The 24327-nt window shown below is 42.7% G+C and overlaps 1 protein-coding gene and 1 long non-coding RNA gene across 2 annotated transcripts in view; one reads left to right on the plus strand and one right to left on the minus strand.

Moving 5' to 3' along the window:
- Positions 1–24327, plus strand: part of LOC119017528 — a 126801-nt gene that overhangs the window by 36748 nt on the left and 65726 nt on the right. The window lies entirely within an intron of this gene.
- Positions 19075–24327, minus strand: part of LOC119017527 (leucine-rich repeat-containing protein 4C-like) — a 43532-nt gene continuing 38279 nt past the window's right edge. Inside the window, exon 2 of the mRNA XM_037094235.1 lies at positions 19075–22544. Within this exon, the coding sequence (XP_036950130.1) occupies positions 20622–22517 (1896 nt within the window). The 5' untranslated portion in view covers positions 22518–22544 and the 3' untranslated portion in view covers positions 19075–20621. The remainder of the gene's footprint in view (positions 22545–24327) is intronic.

Below are 24327 nucleotides of genomic sequence, written 5' to 3' on the forward strand. Positions count from 1 at the left end.
TTAAGTCCAAGTTCAGTATTTACTCCGGCTGTTGTGGCGAAGGAAATTCCCCTGCGGTGATGCGCTGACTAAGTGCCATTTTTTTGTTGTTTTTATCTTGCAAATTAGGCTACTTTGAAAGGGATACAGCCGGATAATGTTTCATCTTAGTAAAATGTTTTATCTTAGTACCTGCTTGTGCTAATCACCTGCACCCTCTCTCCTCTCTGCCTCCTGGGTCTGCCGGCAAGCTGCAGGATTCAAACGCCACAGCTGGGGTAATTCGTGATAATTAGCAGACCGGTCTGCGTTTTCTTACTGAAGGTACTACAGGTGTTTACAGTTTGGAGCACCGGACTGAGTGAGGCAGAGGCTAGGTGACTTTCTCTTTATTATAATCCCAGGGAGAATTTCAGTCCGATCATGGGACACTATTGTGCATGTGGGAAACAGAGCAGAGAGAGAACCGTCATGCTGTGTCGAGTCTGTTCGGCTCCGTCGCTCTGAGATGCAGATTTTGAATCTTGCCTTGTCTTGATCGGACGGCTCTCATTTTTCGACTTGATCGGAAGCCAAAATGTTCCCGAACCGACAACGTTGTGCAACCAGAGCAGCATGGCCGACTGCATGTGGTTTTCGTGTGCAGTTGCTGCCCCTGGCTCATCAATAACCTGGCATTTCATTTTTTAGGCTATCGTGACAGCCCCATTTACACGTGGTGGCCATCAAATCACAGTAGACGACCCACACCGACAGTGGCAACCGCATAATGACCTATGGCGAAAGTCCGATATAACACCGAACTGAGCCACGCTGGTTGGCAACAGGATGACCACTGTGCACTGTCGTTTATTGTGAGTTAATTCCTCATCCTGCCGACGCCATCCTGTTGCTCTAAATATTTCACGGTACACCAAATGTGTGTTAATCCGATTCTAAAAATAGCGCACAGCAAATCGGTATTCACTTTTATATGAAAATTATTTGCTAAAAGCTACACTGCCCAACTGTTACTTACATCTGCAAATAGATAGGGCTTTTGTTCGTGGTGCATACGGAGCAGAGGAGTCAGAAGGTATTGAGAAATGGAATAAGTAGCTGGTTTCTAGTCTTTCAGGTGGCTTTGTTGACAATAAGATATCTCTAAAACATCCCCAGCGTTCTTTAAATTTGAAAAGAGACATAGTACAACTGGAAATTTTCAGTACGAGACTTATAAAATCACGAATGATGATCTTGTGTCCTCTTTTTGCTGCTTTGAGCATTCCCTTTCTTGTGGCAAATATTGGAAAGTTTTCCTTTTGGAATAATGCCATGTCACATGTTAATACATACTATGATCGGAAGATGTTTAATGTAGAGTTTTGATATTCAGTATAGCTGAAACAGAACAGCGTTCCTAAAAGTTGTGTAGCTACATCAAGGCAAGAATGGCTGAATGTGGTTTTGAATTTGTACCCCGTGTACCCCGATCCCCCCCCCCCCACCCAACTCTCAGTTAGCACACAAGCTTGTGGGTGACATGAAAGAAGAGTTTTAAGAAAAACTTTTCAAAAACCCCTTTTGAGATGTCTTCAAAGGCAAGGGGTCACTGTCCAGTGCATGGTCATCTGCCCATCCTCTTTCAAATCATTCTTCTGCAACGCTGAATCACTGAAAAAAAAAAAAAAAAAAAAAAAAAAATCCTTGCAGATATTGTAGTTCTATCTTTCACAGCTTTACCTTGAAGATTTGAACTTCACAGGGAGTTTCAGTTTAGAGCAACACGTGCGGTCCTGCTCCCAGCAACACCTTCAATTTAGTTTTCACCTTCAGTCTGAGGCTGGCCGCCCTGGAGGACACCGTTCACCTCTACCCACCGATGCATTATTTTTCATCCTCTCTTCAAGGTGCCCATCATACAGACAGCACGCTGCTCGCTTTTTGCATCTTTAATGACCAATCTGCTCCAAAATTCTCCCCATTTTTGACTTATCTCTGTGCAAACAGTGTTTTGTTTTTTTTTCCAAGCAAACAGCTTGTTAATCATTCCAGCAAACTTTTCTCATCCACACTAAATGTTCCCGTCCTCCTACGTAAATGTCAACATCCACAGTGAAACCCGGCACGCGAAATAAGCAGCAGAGCAAAGGTGCAGAACTGCACGAAACTCCTGTGCATATTTCTGGGGATATTTTCCCTTTTCATTCTTACATTTTTGCTCCAGATTTATCAGCTGTTAACCATATTGCGCTGTGATTATAACAACTTTGATAACAGAAATAGGCTTGAAGACATATTTATTCTTTGAGTTCTTGCTGAAAGTTTGCAGAACAAGTTGGAGAGATCAGTGGTGATCTCCCCCGCATGCTCTGAAGTGCGGTGTATTTTCGGCAGGGAGAGGAGTCACTCACTTTATGATGCACTGCAGTTTCCTCTCAGATTTGGCAAGCGGCGGGGGGAACCAGGCAGTTATGAAGGAGGTGGTGATTGATTGTATTATATTGGCTGTGTAGAATTACACCACTATAATATCCCTGAAGGGGGCGGACCTCAGCTACTGTAGGAGGAATGCACAGCACTGCAGAGGTCTTGCATTTTGAATCTCCTTGCATATACATTGCAGAACTGACAGCTACAATTACCAAACAGGAGAGCAGGTCACATATGCAGCAAGGCACCCGTTAACCTAAGTCTCCCGCGGGTGACCTTTACTGCACCATCCCCACGTAAAGTGCGACGCCGGTGCTGTGCAACAAGGGGCGGCAACGTTATTTTTTTACAGCACATTCGCACGCAGAGCGACTGAAAACGCCTCAGATCAGACGTGGAGACAACAAAAACAAAGAAAAAAAGTTGAGCAAAAGAAAATGGCATCATCTAAAAATAGACTGTAGTTTAAAACAGCAAAGGCAAGACAAGTTCTCTGGGTTATTTTTGCACACCGAGGTGGAAGCAGATCAACACAGTCCAATCCAAATCAACATTTTCAAGTTTTTATTTTGAAATACCAGTCCCACATGTCACCTTGCCAGCTCGAGCATGGCTATCTGGCAGGCTGGGGGCTGAAATTCAGGAATGACGTTCGGGTTTGGGTTAGGGTTGATTCTTACACTGTGTTGACAGAAAAATGGGTCCTGAGCCGCACCAGGCCAAAAAAAGAAAAAAAAAAAAAAAAGGGAAGCAGCCATGAAAAAGATAATGGGGATAATAACAGCCATCCCACTCAGGAATAAATCAGCAGTGTTGAAATATTTGGGATTTTTGAGAGCAGACCAACAGGGTTTCTCACTCAGTCCACTCACTTGTTGCCCTCGCTACAGCAATATTAGCTGCTCTGTTTCAACAACTGTAATCTGAAAAAAAAAACCCAAAAAAAACCATGCATGTCGAAGAAATTCTGTCGAGGAAATGCAGTGACTTTAACCAAGGTTGTGTTAGAAAAAGTATAAATACAAACAATACATGTCATTTGTTAAGCCATGAGCATGAGAGTAAAAGTCAGGTAGTCGCTAGGCTAATTTATGCAGTGAGAAATGCCATAGGCTCGAGCTGATAATGTGTCTAATAAAGCAATTTGTCACCTTGACAGTTACCATGGAGCCAAATTCTGTACTTTTGTTAAAAGTTCTTGTTATTAAGCCATTTATTGTGTTTTAGTGGAGCCAACTTTAAGTAAACTTTACTACATGATCGGTAACCATAATTTATGGTTTGCTCTTTCTTTTGTGGGGGTTACATCTACTTCTGTAACTGACAGTGTCATCCTCATAATGATCTCAGGCCCCTCAGCTGAACTGGATTAAAATTGTATTCTAGCGGACTGGAGCACTTGATGAAACTTGTGATTTCCCGACTTATAGGTATGACAACTCATGTTGGTATGTGTTTAGGGTGACTCCAAACATGTTTATATTTTGATGAAAGTGATGAATGTTTGGCTGATGTGTCCGTCCACATGTAGTTATGTAGTAGTTACCACCTATTTTCAACATTGTAGTGTGAGCAGTGAGGAGACTGGTATCATATAGGCTACAGATGAAGATCTCATAACTTTGAGCCTTGACTTTACGTTACTGCACCAGGTAGACAGGCCCCTCCAGCTTCGCTTTAGTATACAGTAAATGATGGCAAAATGCTACTGATGTTGCACAAAAGGGAATAGAAACTTTGCGCAATCCTATATGACCTTCGTGAATTCCATGCTGCTGTATTAGCTGCACTGTTCCGTAATGTCTGGAAATGAGAAAATTTATTCTGAAGCTCTTCATTAGGAAAGCTTTAATCTTTTCTTTTTTTTGAATATATTTCAGCTCTTAAAAGTCTGTATGACAGCACACTAATGATCAGCTCAAGCAGCGTCTGCACAAGTGTTTAAAGTACACTTGATATTCTTATGCAGGTGTTGCCACTTGAGTAGTCCAGCCTCTCACACATGAGTGAAAGCAGTGTCCAAAGCCAGAACCTTTTATGTAAAACGCGATGTTCTCGTCATTTAATTGCTGTTTTGCCAAAGTTAACACCTGTTCTGCATAAAACCACGTTCGCTGTACATATATTGCTTGCTGTTTCAACCCTCTCCCGTTGTTAATTATGTTTTCTCAGCCATTGTTTGTTGCCGCGCTTCCAAGCGAAAGTGAGGGGACTTTTAGCTTGAGAATCTGGAGGTGGTGGGGGGGCGATGAAGACCTTTGTGGACACTTTGTGGCGGCGTCACAGATGTTGCACCTGTTACAGAGCGGGCTGCATATCCAGCAGCGAGTCAAGTAAAGTGAAGTGCTTGTTAACCGGTTCAAACTGGCTGCATTATTTGCATACGAGCTCTTTCGGAAACGGCAACATGACATTTAATTAATCCTATGGAGAAATCTCTCATATCCTGCTCTTCAAGCCTGTAACTTTCATGTACCCGTGCTCATGGGATCAAAGTGGAAATACAGTTCTGTGCTCTGGTCACGCATGGTAAAGATGTACACTGTAAGAGCCGTCAAGACGTAAAACATCTTTACTTTTTGTGTTATTATACAGCTTTAAACAAACAGCATAAAATATGAAAGAATTGCAGAACCGCTTAACCCGCCTCGCTGCCAATTGAAAATGCAAAATGAAAAACATAATGATCGTCGACTGTTTATCTTCTCATTGCTGGGCCCGACAGCTATAAAAGCAGCGTGTCAGGTTGTTTTAGTTACACTAACTGCGTGCACCCTGATGTGTACACCATGCTATGTCGACAACCAGTGAAAGATAATTATCTCACCAACACTGCCACCATCTTTTTAGGAAAATGAGAAAAATAGTGAAAAACACTTGAGGAAAAAGGTTCCGGGAGCCCCGGGAGATAAATTGCAGACTCTGCTTTGCCTCTGTGCTCATCCAGATACGGATCAAAGCTCTGTCAAGAACGGCAACAACTAACCTCTCCAGACGTCGTGGAATTACACATATGAAGTCAATTCCGACTGTGTGCCTGCAGAAGCCTAACCACTACCCATGCTGGCTTCTTACAGGCCCACACTTCACCCCGGTGCACGTCCCATGGATGATGGAATTTGGAATTCGGCAGCAGTTGGGCGGAAACATACTTCATGGCTTTTCCACAGACATGTTCATTCTGTGCCTGACTTGATCTGACTTAACGCACAGGCTTGCCTGCTTGAACTCATGGTGTGCTTGTCGAGTGTAGTGATCGAAGGATCGGTTGTAGGGTCTCCTTTCTCCCTGCAGCCCGTTTGAGCAATAGCCACCCTGCTAATTCAGTAATCAAGCCATTCAATTCCCTATAAAGTCTTCACAAGAAAAGTTCCCTGTTATGTAGTTATATTACAGCTTTTATTATGAAGCAAAAAATCAGGAAATGGTGTTTTTTTTTTTTTTTTCATCAGCAGCAGCAGCTTAAAAACAGCTCAAAAAGCAAGCGTGGTGATGTTGCAAACATGGAGTCTGGCGAGAAACTCAAATCCAGACCACAGAGATTCGGTCAGAAGAACAAAAAAATACTGAGCGATGGGCTCAACTCGGTGCTGTGAAACCGGTAATGAAAAAGCAAATCAGCACGAAGCGGTTTGACTCGGCGCGGCCATAAGCCTCGCAAGTACCAGCTTTGTTTAAAGGGATAGTTCGGGTTTTTTTGAAGTGGGGTCATAAAGTAGTACGCATTAGTGCAACTGTGTAGGAATACGGAGGTTCTACGGTTGAGAAAACGTAGTGCCAAAAGAAAGGCAGGTCTGACGGCGATGTAAAGCGCTGTGAATTTTCTCTATACAACGTACACGTGAACTGTTTTTTTAGGTGAGCCTTGTTTTGAGTGGTTTATTTCGCTTTTTCTCTGGACCCCGTTCACTGCAGTACAAAGCTGAGCGTCTGGACTGGAGCAGCTCTCCACTTCTCCAAACTGAGGCTGCGCTGATCGGTGATTATGGTAAGGAACAGACCGACTATAGATATGTACTTTATATGACCCCACTTCAAAAAACACAAACTATCCCTTTAATGACTCAAAGTTGTCCCGAAATAATTAACTGATGGACGACCGACACATCCATCAAAAAAGGTAACAAGGAACACGCACACACGTAAAACAAACGAAGACGCGGCGCAAAGGATCTCATAAATTACAACGCCCATGTGTTTGTACCAGTGGAGATGAACATGGCTCACCTTTCAATTATACTTTACTCCTCCTGCCGCCACCCTGCGCGGACACATTTATTTCTCATGACTCGACAAGAATTGCCAAGAACGAACAGACAGGACTGACGGGCTGTGAGTTGTTTTTCCTCTCACATGGAGATGAGCTCCGCAGGCCGCTCGCTGGTTACTCTCCCTTCAGCGCTGCGTCATGATCATGGGTCGGTTTGCATGTGTCCTCCTTTCATTTACACGTGCATCGATTTGAGACGGCAGCCAAATGCAATGAGTCACTTTATCCCACTGACCAAATGGTTAAATGATAGATTGTTACGGTAATTAGTTACTCATTTGCCGGCAGTGACTGTATGTGTGAGCAACACGGTGACTCAGGTTATTCCATGTAGATTGTTCTTTCAGCGGAGAAATGCCCACATAATGTAGTTACAATTAGTAATATTAAAATTCATCTGTAGATAAAATTGTATCAGGGAGTTCACAAAAGACCAACTCTCCTGTGGCCTCATTCATATATGTTATCCTCCAAAATAAGTGAAAAATAGACCAAATTTGTGGGAGGAAGTTTTTTTTGGTGTTGTTTTTTTTTGAAAACATGCAAAAGTGAGACTTGTCTTGAACCACTGAAAACAAGATTTTTCCTTGTTCATTTGTTGAGTAGTAATGAGCCAAACTGCCAATAGCTGTATTCACGACCATGCGATATTAACTAAAAAAGACACTCATGTTCCTTGGCTCATGGTCTCAATTTTCCACCAAATTTCATTACTAATTACTGCAAACAAACAGACAAACAAATGGAACAGAAAACATTTTTACCTCCCAAAGGCAATAGAGAAAGAACCCTTAGCCAGCGAAAAACTGGTGTGCACTTATTATGAGGGTACGGATTAAATTCTTTTTTCCAGACTCATCCAAAATATACCGAGAGGGACGTGAGTATTTTATTTCTCAAGGTGATCGCGCTGAAGCTCAGCTCTGCATGGGCACTTGGCAGGAAACAACAACAACAAAAAAAACACTAAGAAAGAAAGGGAGATGTAATTTGTATGTATACAAATGTCAAAATGTCAAGGCATGTAATCCTCTCAAGAGGTGATGAGGTCTTTGGTTAAAGCTTGGCACGTCTCCAGACTTTAACACAAGAAAAGTGCTTACACCAAGTTCTGGAGGTGAACGCCGAGTTCTGATCTCACTTTCCTCTTCTCTCGCTCTGCGGTACACCTACTCTCCTTCTCTCTCTCTCTCTCTCTCTGGCTTTAAAGGGATTATTTTGGTGTCAGTGCATATGGATTTACAGTAGAAGTGTACAGTATACCCACAGTGGCGTGTTCTGTACTTTAAAGCAGTTTTTTTTTTTTTTTTTTTTTTTTTAAAGGATGCATTGAGACTGGGGTCATGCATGTTAAAAATAGAAATGAAAATCACATCACGGCAAATCCTCAAGCCTGTCCCCAACGATGAATGTCCTCCTTGATGAGAGCTGCATCACTCACATAGACGATGTCAAAACACCGAGACGCAGTCAAGACACAGTTGAACACAACCTGACTGTTTGCAAAACCATCTGAGAGGGCATTTGTACAGTAATCAATATGTGTGGAAAATAATAATTGGTAATTATTTGCTCTAAATTAAATTATGGAATTATTCCACTAATTGAAAAACTCATTTATGTTCAAAATTGATTAAACTATCAATTAGCAGAGTTCGACTTGACTCGTAGGAATTACAAGGAAGCAACGCTCTTGTTTGCTTTATTAAGGGAGCAATTTGCAAGATATGGCCTGGGAGTGTGACGCAACAGTGCACCGATGTTCAGTCAAAGACGTATATGTATTGTGTCGCAGAGATGTCTCCTGAGGTTAGCATGCTGACTAGGCCAGCTCTGGCACTTCCTGTCTACTTGTACCACTATTCTACCTCAAGGAGATTACTACACTTTTACTTTTTCCTTACCAAACAGAAAAAAAACACAACCACACACCATCAACATTCAAGTTTCTCTCTGTTACCGAACAAAGCCGTTAACTCAATAAAACCTGCCAAAACAGTCTTAATTTGACATTTTTACAATCACGTCTGGTTTGGTCGAAAGAAATCCTCAATTCACTGAGTCAGGCCTAAAGACATTCCGGCTCTACATGACAGACTCTTGCATCCCCCAGAGTCATATTCCTGGTCAAAGCTTTGTACTTCAAACTGACCTCCATCGTCCTCTTCTCTGGGGACGTGTTCGGTCCCAGTCTGGTGTCAAGCCGTGTTCACTGGAAGGCAGCTGAGCCACGTTGGCTGCGCTGACTCCCCCCCCTGTGATCCGAGGTCGCACTCCACTCAGGCTCCGGTCAGATAACAGGGCCACTAACTCCATGGCTAACTGACCTAAGTAGATGGCCTCCGTCAAAGACAGCTAGCAGTGAGTACAAGAGCAGCAGTTGGTGGTTACCCTGCTGTGTTCAGATTCTAGATAACACTGCAACGCTGCCCCTTTAAAAAAAAAAATACACATTTAGCCCAAAGATTTGCATAGGAGGTCAAAATGCCCCATGTAAGTCAACATATGTTTTATGCATTAGCAGATGATTTCTTTCTCATACATTTAAAGTGCTTTGGCATTTTCCTTGTGTTTGTTAAGAGTTTCAGAATCCGCCCTAATAATTTCCTTTGGGTTTTTTTTTTTCTTTCGTTGCAGAGTGAAGACAGCACTTTATTTGATATTCCATGTATTCCTCCACTACTTTTTAAAAATTCTGTCCAACGTCTGTCCTCCCACTACTCTGTCTTCCTCTACTTACAGCAGCTGTTGCTAGGCAACAGCTCATGGCTGCATTAGAATATTGATATTTACATAAAAACAATATTCAATAGTTGGTGAAAGGGCTATTATATAGAAGTCGCATAACGGAGTCGTTCTGTTGAATTTTAATGCGTAGTGCAGACAAGGACATTTCCACCAGTTCAGTAATTGTAACAGTAATCTGCGGCCCTGCGTTTACTGGGTTACAGTTACATATTCCTTTGTGGTGAGAATGACCCTAAATCCCTACATTTTCATCTAGAAATATAGTTTTTCAAATAAGATGGACAAAACTTAGGTCAGATCCAGTGAACACCCCCAGTTTATACATTGTTAACTTGCAGAGTGTGATTAAGCTTAAAATGTGAAGCCGGATTGACTAGATTCACAACAATGCAAAGATCATGTTCATATATTTGACATCCCATGTGGCTTCACATGTATGTCGTCTTGCCTTTATTGCCCTAATCCTTTCTATTATATCCCACCTGCTGTGGCAAAGCTGTAGCTTGGGCAGCATGCACGTCACAGCACCATATTACCACTGTCCTACGTCTGAACACTAGCTGCCTGTCAGCTTCTGAATTGATCTGGGGGGGTTTTACAGATTCCTTTTAAGTCCTGACAAGGCTGGGCCATTTCTCAAATGTTTTAATTCCCTTAAAAGTCAGACTGTGTTCTGAGATTCTCGGGCAGGGTCCTCCCAGACATTTCAAATTCCTGGCGCGAGTCCAAATACAGTATAGGTGATTGGGCTTCTGCCATCGGGGCGAAATGATGCTGGAATGTCCTGCCAGCCATCGTCAAATTCAGTCCTCACATTTTAACAGATGTGCTTTAGAGGACTGTTTTAATCCTTTTCATTTTCTTTGTGTTCTTTTGTCTTTTTTAGTTTGGGCCATTCTGCATTTGCAGCGTTGTCTTAATGCTTTTAAAATGGAAATTGTGTTTGTCTTACATGTTTCACCTGAATTTCTTTTGAATCTTTTACACTTTAATGCCATCTATGACTACTAGTAATATTTGGGCCATATGTGGTATGAATAAACTAATAATATCCAAACGTAATAGTGTCTTGAATAAGGGGACTCGTGAAGCTGTCACAGACCCTGTATGTGGTCAGGGAGGACTGTAAGTCAGTGTTGCTATCACTCTGTTACTAACCCTGTGTCTGACCTATTGGTATACAGTTTACTGAACCGATAGTCTGGCATTTATCAACTATGTAAGAGCAGGAGTGCTGATCGATAATTCATTTAGGCTTAGTCGTCATAAAGACATAAACACTGGGGAGGATCTGGTCGTCGCTGCTGCTAGAATAGCACTCTCGCATTAGGAGGTGCCAGAGCAGAGCAGAAGCCTGTATTTTGAACGCCTGAACAGCCGAGCAGTCGGCTGCCAGCTCATCAAAGCATGGAAAAGGGCAGAGAATATTGCTGCCACTACCGTCTCTGCCAACGCAGGTAACCACATGCTTAGCATAAGACACTTGTGGTGCATCTGAGCTCACAGCAGCCGCCTCTGCGGCAGCGAGCCCCCACAGGCGGTGTAATACAACAACCGTACAGTCCCCAGTGTTATCCCAAGTACACGCCTAAGGCTGAAAACAACAATTATGCTTATTCACAGATTAATCGGTCAGTCAATCAATTGATCCTTCAGTCAATAAATTGTCAGTTTGCTCATAAATGGCGTTTAATTGCTTGTTTTGTCCAACACTCCAAAATCAGAAATATTTAGTTCACACTGACATAATACAAAAATAAAAAAAAAAAAACAAAAAAAACCATCACATTTAAGAAGCTGGCAGTAGAAGATATCTGGGAATTTTGTTTGGCTGATATGTTAACCGTTAATCAACACCACACCTACTGACACAACTGTTATATCTGCTCATGGTGCTCTCTTCCTCTGCAGCTTTTCCTCTGTCAGCCGAGATGCACGGTGCACTTTAAGGACAGCGTCGCTTGAAACTCTGCCAGGGCTGCAACACCAACACAACGGGACTCGCTTCAGTCTTAAATGTACAGACTACATGATGTGTTTATGTTTAATCTGCTACTTGACAGTCTGATTTATCTGCACAGCATACGAGGTCCTGTCACAGTTTGCCCTCGACCGAACGTGTCAATCTTGCATGTCGCTTCCAATTTGTCAGCACCAATCAGCCAGGTCACATTCCTTCTGCTCCCTTGCACTCCCTTGAAATAAAGCAATTCTGAATTCGATGCAAGCCTGGAAAATAATTGCTGCCGCGTGCTCTATACTAGGCCGCTCAACATTATGAATTGTTCGCGTTGCCAGTTTGCATATGAGGACAGCTAGCCTAGGAAAAAGCTCAGTGTCTAAAATACTGTAATATTAGAAAGACAAAATAAGAAACGATGATGAAATATTATAATCTCACAGCCTCTCTCTTCAGAATGCACTTTGTGCTTTTCAGTCCAACTCCTAAATAACTAAAATGATTATTTTTTCATCAGATGATGCTCAGCTTGTCAGATTTTGCCTGCTAGTGTTTTTTGTAGTTACAACGACAGACTACTACAGATTAAGCAAAGCAGATGTCTTCTTCCACCCCAAAGGGCAACATTGGCTGACATCAGCATGTCGCTTTTAAGCTCTCTCTCTCTTGCTCTCTCTCTCCCTATCTGTCTCTCTCTCTCTCAAGGAGAGCTCTTTTCTGAAGCTGCAACACTTTTTTTTTTTTTTTTTCAGCCCACACAAGTCTAACAGGCATGTCGAGCGTGTATCAGTCTCAGGCAGCAACCACATGCCTCTGCTGCTTCTGCTGCCAGTTTGCTCAAATCTACTTTTGGATCATTTGTTGCAGCACTGGTTGTCTTGCAGCTGAACTAAGATGGCCTGCTGTCAAGGCAACATGCAGCTATTGGTTTTGCTTCATACTGTAACTGCAGTTTCATAGCGTATGTATATATCTTCCATTACATAAAACACACACTGTATGTTCCACTCTGCCAAATCAGTGGTTACTGGAAACATCTACCGCCTAATTTTCCAGCTGTCGCTGAACAAACAATTGAATGTAAAATAAAACTTCTGCAACTCAAAATCTCTGCTGCAACAATCCTTTAAAGTTGGAATTCTGTTACCCTTTGATCTGTTTCTTTGCTCAATTCTTCATCTGTTTGCTTCTGTCAGATATTGTAGTAAATAATCCATTAATGAGCCTATTAATCAGACCAAATGAAACAGCATCTGGTACCTCACTAAACCACACCACACCACACCACACACACACACACACACACCAACAGACATGCACACACATACGTGTACAGAATGAGCATCGAGGCCACATGAATGTTTTCCTCTTCTCCATAAAATCATAAGACACTTGGCTCCTTCTCTTATCCAGTCTGTGCAGACAAATGTCTGTAGCTACTTTGGGCATAAAAGCTGCCAAATCTGTGAGCGATGCCAAACTATACTGAGAGACAGCTATCAGCGCCTGGAAGCGCACTTTTTAGGCCTTGGCCTACATCTGTTTCACATGGACTCTTTGACTTTTTCTGACTGGAAACTTCAGTTGCTGAAGACAAAACTAGATGCTTTTAAATAATCCAATAAGAAACAAGTACTGATTCAGTTGCTTTGTATGTATTTCAAACACACAGTATTTTCCCTTGTTACCACTTATTGCATTTTCTTTAATCCGTATTTCTAAATTGATGTAGACTTGTTCCACTGAAGGACACTTGGGACATCCCTTAGTCTCCCTAACACTTTGCAAAATGGCCAGTTTTCTCTCCATCACTTTTGGAAAAACAGCAACAACTTATATTGTGATTTTAGAAATCACAACATAAATAACTAGATGAACTGATTAACTACCTTGATCAGCCTGATCTTTTTTTTTTTTTAGATCATCTTAGTCTTATTTGTTGATCAATAGTGCCTTGTAGGGTGGTGTTGCTGCTACAGTAGTTTCTGAGTTCTCCTCCCCTTTTCATCTTGGACATCATCCAGTTTGGGTTTGATGCAAATGTTTGCATGCTTCTATCATGTCATGTGATTACTTTTTTTGTGAATTGGCAGTATACAAATAAAGACTGATTTAATGTGCCATTATGCATTTTTTTTTTCCCCTTGCCATAAAAATCTGCTCTGACCTCGTATGTTCCCCGCATTGCATTGCATACAATTGCACGTGTTGAAGACCATTTAAAAAAATGTTCATCTGAGCCCTTATGTCCCTACAACTTCTCAACACAAAATGAAGTTGCTGGATTGCATAGTAATCCCAATGAAAGGTTGGTGTAGGACTATACAGCACTTAATCTCATAAAATTGGGGTAAAAAATAAAATGGCATCAAGCACTGGGCATTGTAAAGAATGCTCTTCTTGCCCTTTCAGACTAAATTTGTTGAACATTTCTACTTCATTGGATGCTTATTGTGAAAAGGGAGAAGGGATACAACTAGCACCCAAGCCTCCGAGCCTGATTACAGCCAAGCTGATCCAGTTACAAGGCTTGTCCCCCGAGGCATCTGAGCCACCAGCACAGTCCAGAAGTTACCCTTTTTTTCTTTCTACCTCACACCTTTCAGTCTGTGCGTGCTACCTGTTGGCACACTCTCCTTCTTTCCCTCTGTCCGCCTCTCATATGTGTCAGGTGTTATTAGATGCTTGATTATAGACAACAGCAGTCGGGGTGGTGGGGTGGGGGGACGACCATCTGTTTCACAGCTTGCCGGTGGTCCGTTTAACCTGCTGTCTTCTCTTAGAACTGGACTTTCTGAATGGTGCTTTTCTTAAAGGGGACATTTGCACTCGCAAGTAAATGGACCTGAAAATCAGAGCATCTGTTTTGGAGATCATGTCTGTTTAAAACACATCAAGCAGACTAGGCAGGGGCCTAGTCTGCTCGTTTGGGTGCCATGTCAGGTTGTACCTATGCTGTCTTTAAGGTGTCAGAAGAGCCTGATTGCAGTGCCCTGCCAGATCTAGAGCACCGGTGCCCAGTGCTGCAGAGGATATGAAAGTCCCAGCATCCAGCGCAGGTCTCTCTCTCTCTCTTTCCCCCTGCCAACGCCTGCAACCCCTTTTGCTTTGCTTAGCTCTTTGTCTCATTCTTATTTATTTATTTACCTTCACAACACCTTATACTACACTGTCTGCATGCATCCACATTTACAGTAGCTGACTAACACACCTCACATTTAGCATTTGCATTCCCGTTCTCTAATTTTCTTTCACGGCCCAAGTATCTGATGTCCTACTCAACATCCTAGTTGTGGGATTCTGTTGCCATTTCACTTAGTTGGCTATTACTCCAGCCTTTTTTTCCCCCACGGGCATAAAATGAATTCATTGCTCTGATTGTGTGGCTTGTAACATAGCTTACATAGCATGGCATAATTGCCTCTTCTTCTCCCATTGTTAATAGAAATGGATGACAACCAGGCTCATCATAGCGGTTATCCAGATTCACTAATGTTAGTTTTAGTGACGTGAGTAACCCGAAGAGGGACAGAGACCTCAGAAACAACAGTTGGCTGTGAGCCAAGTTCTACAAACCTTTTTTTTTTTCCTCCTCCCAGATACACTCTGAAATAATGAACGCACCATGACGCTGCCAGTGACATTATTATGCAAGTGATGTTTGGGTAATAACACGTTGTCATGGTGCTCACCTCGACCCTGCGTCTTATCAGTCCACTTTCCGTCCTCTTTTGCCTCGTCTCTCTTTATACCGGAGGGTGTGGCTGGAGGTGTGAAGTGTTTAACTGGAAAGGAATTAACTGGTATGACAATTACTTGGAGGGGAAAGATTGGTATTTTATAAGTGCGGGATGTGGGATCATTGAATTTGTAATAATGCTTACACCAGCTCAGTCGCCAGAATAAAATGTTTTCTAATTCATCACCACAACTATCGGCATTACTGCTGAATCCGAGCTCAAAACAGTCTCTAAATAGCCAAATATATCCTAGTCGCCTGGGCGAAATGTAGGCGTCAGCGTTCCCGCAAACCACTGATGCATTCACGTTTGTATGTGTCTATGGACTTCTCACCATATTATCAGTTCTTATCAAACTTGTCATATCAATTCCACATTAAACGTTAATTACCATACTTTGATATCAAGAGAGGGAGGGGCTGGTGGCGGTGCTACAGACGAGAAGGCTGTCAAGCCACTTGCTGGAGTTACAAGGTACACTTGTGTTCTGAGAGTTAGCCTGACATCATGCTATATGTTTAAGGAGATGTCTGCACTATTTCCGGCCATTTCTGTCGCGACATTAAACACGTTTATTTCCGTGAAGTCTGCACATCTCCGGTTGAGTTTATGGTGGCAGAACTGTGTGTTTTTATTAGACCCAAATAGGCATTTTAAAGCCATATATTATCCTTCTACAGCCTAAAGTGTTTTTTGTGCCCATACCTAACCAAAAACTGCAACAAAAGTAAATGTGAAATTGTTGAATGTCCACGGCTTGCCTACTCAACAATGTATCACCTTGTTTACCTCAGTGAGGAGGATCCATCAGCCAGTCAGTGAGTACCATTAGCAACAAGCTCAGGCTTCGCAGGTCAAACATCACCAGCTTGACAGAATAGACCAGTAAATTGGCGCTGCTACTATAGCATATGCATAGGGAGGACTGAAGGTGAATATGTTTCATCAGACAGCAGAAACCACAAAAAAAGGGTTGAAGAGATGAGCTCACAGGAAAGTACTATCAGTGTGAAGGTGTCAGATTCTAGAGAGAGTGCTAAGACACTAATTGCATCATCTTTATTATATAGAGGGACAGATTGAAGAAACCTTCAATGAGACATTGGACAGCAGTGATTTGCAAAGGATAGTGGAACTGTGGGTAGTCAGGGTGTGATGACGGGCGTTAGATCCAGTCACCTCCAGTCTTCTCGTTAGCCTGTCCAGATATAAATTTTAAGAAATGCAGTTTTGTTCTGCAGCTAGTTGTCAAGGTTTTACATGACCATTGCTTCACACCACCACATCAATGCACCACTCACAGCCTCGCAGCAAACAGAGGAGCAGCCCTTCTTCTTCACTGTACTCCCCCCCTCCCCAACCCCTTCCTGCACCCCCTTGTCAGAACATGCTCACAAGCACTGGAACCTCTCTGGATGCAGGGATGCGAGTATGACGTGCTAACACAGACGCAAACGTTCTGAAAATATAGGGATCTGAAATAATGTGCCGAAATCAAAACCTACAGCTTGTCCCAGAAGAAATAAAGGATGATTTGAGTCACTGCTGGTAAAAATACTGCCGTCTCCCACATACACTGAACATGCTCTTCCTGCCTGGATTAATGAGATTGCTGATTAGAATGGAGTCCGGCATCATTTCATCGAGGCTGAGTGTGTTATCTCCTTCATCAGTTAGTGAATACATTCCTGATTCTTTTTGTCCTGCGATCAATACCGACCACACAGACGCACAGAAATAAGCGTCTGAATGAAGCCTGCACCACATTGCCTCGCAACATCTTGCTGGGCAGCCATCATGTACTTTGTGAATGAAATGGAGCAATCCTGAAGGCAACTGTGACTGTAAGCCATTTTGCGCTATTTGCGTAGCGGGGATGTCAGAGTGAAAAGCAGTCTCGTCACTGAATTGTTGTCTCCTTTTGCGCGAATCGTGATTGTTTCCAGACGAGATTCAGTTTAATTGATTCAATATTAAGTACATTTTGCCAGCGAGAGTAGTGTAGGCTATTAGAGTTGCTTTTTTTTTTTCTTTTTTTTTTTTTTGGCTCTGACAATGTTCTCCGAGGTTCTATGAGGTTCTTTGTTCATCATATTGAGTCAGCAGAGAGAGCAGGAATAGCCCATTGTGCTCTTGGTTATGAAATTCTCAGATTTGCCCGCGTGAATCAAATGATTCTGTCAGACAGATGGAGTGATTCAAATTGGATAAAAGAATCCAACTTCCCATGTATAATACAGAAAGATCACTTCCTTTTCCTCTTGGAGAGATCTACTTCCCTCTCCTGACCTCATAAAATAAGCTACAGTGCATTTCTTCACAGCATTTTTCTTCTCAGTTCAGCGTTCTGGGAGCTGCTTAGTAATCCTTTTTGTTTGAATACTTCTATACAAGTGTTCATGTGCAAATGGGACAAAGGCGGCAAAACGGCGACAGCGTCTCTGTGAATAATGTGTTCTATGAAATCTAATGGAAAAAAAAGAATTGCAATTTTTATTTGTATTCATGTACAGTATGAACTACAATCTCAGGTATCAATAATTGAACATCATCCTCAGAGAAATTAGTTGGACTCCTTACAAGCACAGTCTCTTGTTTTTTTTTTTCTTCTTTTCATGTTTTTGTTTCGCTTTTTTGTCTTTTTTTTAACAATTGAAGCACATGTAAAATTATGATCTGAACATTTTTTTTTTTTTGCATTGTGTTTTTGAAAATATTTTTTTTTTTTTGTAGAAATTTAACCATTTGATGATCATTCTCTCCAAAAATGAGAGAGAATATTCCCCACATACAGTAACCCTCCCCGTACATAGACAGTTGGCAGAATAACACACGATTTGATCACCCTGGTTTAGGGGTTTTTGCACAAAAATCAAGCTCACTCTGCTGGTATTTCAAGTCCAACATTCTGCAGCTCCGTCTTAATTTCATTCTGGCATTCAAACATATCTCCTCCATAAAGCCGTCCTGCTCCTGTAAATACCAACACAGAGATCTTCCATTCATTCTGAATAACTCACAACCCTCATCTCCAAATATATATATATATATAAAAATCTCAACCTTTTTTTTTTTTTTTTCACTGTAGCCAGCATCAACATTGAATCATTAAGCCACCAAAAGCATTGAAAAGGAATTGAGCATTGAAAAAGAAAAACAGTGGAAAGGGAAAGAAGGGTTCACTCATTAACGCTGCCATTAGCGATACCATCCTCGTCATTCATAACACTCGATGAAAGGCAGGCGATGAATGGGGCTTCTGTTTCGATTGTTCCTGCTCCATTTACAGCTTCATCTGTCTCCACCTCACCAGACATTCTCGGTCTTTAAATGTATATTTAGCTCCCGCTGTTTTTTTTTTGTTCATCGTTACCATCACCGTAGAAAATCAGAGAATACGTTTAGCAGACTGACTGATCAGAGGCGTGTGAATTTGTTTGTGACAGTGCTTTATTCGGCTCATATTGTAAGCTACCTGTGTTCAAAGAGATGAGAAAACTAGTGAGGCGAGCGGAGATGCTGGACAGCAACGCTGCTGCTTTTTTTTTTTTTTTGCACATCATGTGGTGATTTATCTCGTCTGAATAACCGAGGCGGTGTGTTGTTCTGCAAAGGAGACGTCATGTGTTGGTCAATTCCTGTCCAAACCATTAGCAAATATGCATTCCACTGTGCCAGGTTCGTCCATAACAAGTCGCATTTATGAAATCGCCGCTGGGAAAATATGCTTGTTGCACTGAGACAGACCAAAGCGAAAGGCATATCTACCTCTTCTTACTTTCTCCACAAGGTCACTGTTTCCATGGCGACAGTCTGATGGCTAGTTTTGCCTCCTTATTCCTTATCTTTTTTTTTTTTCACTCCTCTCCCTTCATATCTGCAATATCTCTGTTTGAAGACCCCTCATGACCGTTGCGGGTCTGGTTCCCCCTCCTCTCCCCACCCTCCCTCCCCACCCACCGTTCTTCACTATTTCATCCCTACCTCCTACTTCCTTAAGCCGTCCTCTTTGAAAGGCCTAAATGAAAAAGGCAAAGCGTAGACAGACTACGGGAGAGACAATGTTTCGATGGTCTATAAATGATGCAGCATCAAAGTGTGTGTGTGTTTCTCTCTGACGAAAATGAGACCGAGCAGGGGTCGCTTCAATATCAAAGGCCTCCATCCCCGGTTAGATGTTGGCCACAGCGAGGAGTGGAGTCTCGTGCTGTTTTGTTATCAGCTTTCCTCTGTTAGTCTGCAAATGAACTGCTGATACAGATTAATGAGCTATAACCCATCTCCCCTTATTTTGTTGCAGGTTCCTAGCTGCTTCAGTGACTATGTTAGCCCCGTCTGTGTTTGTCTGACAGGGTCACACTACATTACAAAGCCACCTCATTTGCCTCTTTATCTGTATAACAGATGGACTATCAGTGCCCAAGCTCGTGTGACCCTGGGGTGATGGCAAGGTAACGGGACACTGAGTGGACGTAGATCATTACTGGGTTAACAGGGAGGCTACACACCGCAGCCTTATGCTCCCCTTCATTTTCCCAAGTAATATTCTGCCATCGTGCGGCACACGCCGGCGGATAAAGCAAGACAAATGAGACATGGCGAGGGGTGAGGAACGTGCCCGAGCTAAGTGACGGAGAGACAATCAAAGAGGCGAGAGGACACGGAGGACAAGGAGAAGTGGAGAAATCTGAGCGGGGGTAAACGGGGATGATGGAAAAATTCGAGAGATAGGAGAAGAGAGGAGGAAGGAAAGAAGTGGTAAAGGTAGGAGGAGGAGTGGGAGCTAAAACTTAATCTTAATTAAAGTGAAGGATGTATGGCTGCTAGGAGCCACGGGGGAAATGCACATTTACTCATTTGGCTGCTCCGCTCCTCAGGCATGCTGGCTTCACTGTGATATCATCCAGAGCTGTGTCATTAAAAGATCTCATTTTGTGTTGAGTGACAGCTAGAATATGATGGCAATGAAAATAAACCCCTTTTATGTTTTGCCTCTCATAAAGCGCCGCCAAATTGGACATGGCGTGTTGAACAACTTGCAATTAAATGCTTATAAATACTTGAGCAATGCCCTTTAACACGACATGTAATTATCAGGTAAAATTCAAAGTAATAAATTGCATTGCATTCATTTTAGTGTGAGGCCATTTTCCACGGTTGTTTCACATGTTGTCCTTTCCATACATTCTATATGCCTTCAGTGAACCATTCTTTCCCTTGTGCAGTATTACACAGAGAGATAGAGAGAGAAATAAAATGAGCTAAAAAGCTATCACAAATTGTTTTTCTTCATTTAGCCACTAGACATACTTTTAATAAATAATCTTTGTTTTTGTAAAGACACTTGTTAAAGTATCATATGTCGTCCCTTTGCCGAATGCTGATTTTTCGCAATTATCGACATCAACTTTGTCAAGTCAACGTCACTTTGATTTCTTTTATCTTCCCGTTTTGGTCCATTGTACTCCCATATATGAAACTGCTGATACTGGATTACTAGTCAAATTCAAGATCAGATTTGGGTCTCTTGTACATTGTCTTTTGAGCAGGCTTGAATCAGTAAAGGTTCCTGTGTGGCTGAGCTGTGTATGGTACTGAGCATTGGTGGGTGGTGGTAAGTGCTCTTGTAGGTGTTGTAGTGGTTGTAGTGCTCCAGAGGGGGCAGAGAAAGGTGTCTCTCCATGGCAGCAACACCAGCTAGCTCTTCTTCCACGGTAATGACCTCCATGGAGGAGGCAGGGCCATCAGGATCCTGCTGATTATGCTGCTTCCTCATCTTGTAGAAAATAACCAGCAGAACAGCAGCCATAAGAGTGATGGCCACAAAGCAGCCGATGATGATCTTGGTAGTTTTCATCACCTCATCCAGGCCGTTGAGGGCTTCCTCTCCGTCCCGATCGAGGACTGGAATGGTGTAAGTCCGCTCTGTGGTCCTTGTAGATACAGGAGTACCTTTTGTCGTTGAGGATGAAACCCAGCCGAATGGTGGAAGTGGTGTTTGGCTGTCATCCCCCGGGGTCTCAATGGTCTCCACGGTGACTGTGGTAAAATAGGTCACCCCGCTGTTTTCCACAGAGGTGACATTAAGCACAGCGGAGGCAGAAATGTTGCCTGCTGTGTTGCTAACCATACAGGTGTAAGTCCCAGTGTCCTGCATTGTGACGCTCGTAAAGTTCAGTGTCCCATCATTGAGAACAGACAAACGCACCTTATAAGCCCCATGTGTCACCAACGAGCCGTTTGGTGTAAGCCAGCTGATGGATGTCAGCGAGCTTGTACGACATTTAAGCTCTGCACCCATGCCTTCTGTCACATTTAAGTCGCTGGGTGGCTCCACAATGACAGGAACATCACACTGGAAGTAGCTGTGGTCCAATTCCCCGATGTAGCGACCTTTAAAGACTGTAGGGGTATGGCAGCGGGCGCAGCAGCTGGTATTGGCAGGCACTGCCTCCTTCAGCCACCAGCTGAGCCACAAGATATCACAGTTGCAGTTCCAAGGGTTGTGATGGAGATGGACCCGCTCCAGACGATGCAATGGTGTGAAGAGGTCATGTGGTAGAAAGGTAAGGTTGTTGTGAGCCAAGTTGAGCTCCACCAGTGACTGAAGGTCATCAAAAGAATTCCTCTCGATCGTCTGGATCTGGGCATGCATCATCCACAGCTTCTGGAGGTTGACTAATCCTGTAAATGCGCTGGGTTTGATAACAGAGATCTGGTTTCCTGACATTTCAAGCTCTTCGAGCCTGACCAAAGGTAAGATGTTGGGGATCTCCTTGAGGTTGCACATTCCCAGGTTCAGGTAGCGCAGGTTGCTCAAGTCCTTGAAGGCTCCGTCAGAAATGTAGGAGAGACGCTTGAGCTCGCCTAGATCCAGCCTTCGAAGCGAGGGGACCCGGTTGAAGGCATACGATGGTATACTTTCGATGGGGTTGTTCCGTAGCCACAATTCTTTCAGCTTTGACAAGTACTCAAATGCTCCATTGGGGATTGTCGTGAGCCGATTATCAAAGAGCTCCAAGGTGTTGAGACTGGCCAGCCCATTGAAGGCGCCAATTTCAATGCTGCGGATGTGGTTCTTGCTCAGCTGCAGGATCTCCAGATGGCGCAGGTGTTTGAAACTGTCCACCTTGATGACCTGAATGAGGTTGTCCTGGAGGTTCAGGTAGCGAGTGTTGGTGGAAATGCCATCTGGGACGTCTCGTAGACTGCGGCGGGTGCATATGACTTTGCTGAACTGGTTACTGCATGAGCAGACGGAGGGACAGGTCTGAGCACGAACCAGTCCAGCCACCACCAGGATCTGAAGGGCCAAAAGCAGCACAAAGAGGGGGTTGGACAGCGCCCCCTTCAGCCTACGACCTCTCATTGTCTGGCGCTGGAGGGAGGAGATCATTGTGTTCAGCATTCATAGTTCATCTGCTGTTTGTGTTCTCTGCAACGAGAAGAAAAAAGAAAGAACAGGATTTAGTAACGGCATAAAACAGTGACACGGTGTAGTTAAAGATGTCAACAGCTCAATGCAAGAACTTTTTTAGGTGGGTAACAATACATAATAATATCTCTGGAATTTGTTTTGTTGGTCAGATGAAACAGACAATAAAACAATAAGGTCATTTTGAGCTCTGGGAAATTATGTTGGCTGTGTTTCATGATTTTTTTTTTCACTTATCATAAACCGAGCAATTAATAAAGAAATTATCACTACATTACTTGATAAAAAACATAACTTGCAGCTCTCCTCTATTTGTATTGTACCATTTGATGGCAAAAGAAAAAAAAACAAAAAACAAAACACATGAGCAGCTTCTATTAATTGACAAGACGGTTCTTCAGTGGAATATAACAAGCTTTTTGTTAGCTCTCTAACCCTGGATTGTCCCAGATTTCCAGTCTTCAAAGAAGTTGAAGCATCTACTCTGGAGAGTGAAAATGAAAAATGAGCAGGGCCATTTGAACACAGCCTGTGAATTTCTCGTAAGCGCCCTCACTCATTGACAAGTTTTTATCTAATAGACAAAAAAAACCTCAGTTGTGAACATCTGAAAAGAAGGAGCAGATTCCGTTGATGACAGTGGGACTCGCTTTCAGGAAAGGTCACGCTGACACTCAAGAGTCACACTCAAAGAAAGTGAGCCTGCCGATGGGTGCCAATGAGAAATGTATACAGAAAATGAATGCTGAAAAAAGAGCCTGTGAAATGTATCCGCTGGCAAGCAAAGAAATCATCTTGCTACTCTACGCGCATTTTTTAAAAAACATATTGACAAACAATTAACCAATGAGCGTTATGTTTTATGGCAACTTCATGCAAAAATATTCCATAGTTTTTTTACTGCCTTTTAAAAGAGTTTCAAATGCATAATTTCTTACTCATTCATAAGTGACACTATTACCACCCAATCATCACACCAGAGTCTCTGACGAATGGCGTGATCCAAGAGTGTGAAGAGGTCTTATTGTCCCTGCGTAACTATGGCATTATTAATTATCTCACAATTCATGTGTCCACAAGAAAGTCGTTACTCTGTTATTTCAGATTAGATATGCCTTTTTTGTGCTCGAGATAAAAATAGACAGGCACACACGTACAGTACACCCTTTACCTTCCACCACTACACAGTAGTGCTGATGTGTTGCTGTCACTTCTTATTATCTTCTGCCCATTATAACGGTAACCCACAAGTATGTGAATGAATACATTGTATACCAAACATATAATACATGCTGTGAAATTATACACTGTGACAGCATTGTGTCAAGCTTTGCTATTAAGTGCAGTTAATATGCAGACAGCATTCATCGGTGCAGTTAATGCCTTTGCCAGGAGCAAAGCACTTTTGCCTGGTGCAAAAAACATTAGCCTCACCTTCTGGGTCCTTAGATGTAAGTATTCTCCTTGTCGCTCTCTAACTCTTCCAAGTCAAGTTATCTGCTAATCAGCTCTTCCCATCAAACCGTGAGCAAGAAGAAACAAGTTTATTATGACAGGTGTTTTCTAAACTGTAAAAATTGTTAACTGAAGTGAAAATGTTCTCCGGTGAGGATGAGTGGCTGACTTAATCAGTAGAAATGAGACTACATGTGGCTTGGTTTTGCACCAGCCGGGCTGCCACGCCAGCCGTGGTGGAGAGAGGCTGTGGAGCGATGAGCCTCTGCTGGGGAATCAGATCGGATGAGGCATCCCACTGGCAGGAGCTCATTTTGTATGGCTGGAA

The sequence above is a fragment of the Acanthopagrus latus genome, chromosome 4 (genome assembly GCF_904848185.1).
Source record: "Acanthopagrus latus isolate v.2019 chromosome 4, fAcaLat1.1, whole genome shotgun sequence".
NCBI lineage: Eukaryota > Metazoa > Chordata > Actinopteri > Spariformes > Sparidae > Acanthopagrus > Acanthopagrus latus.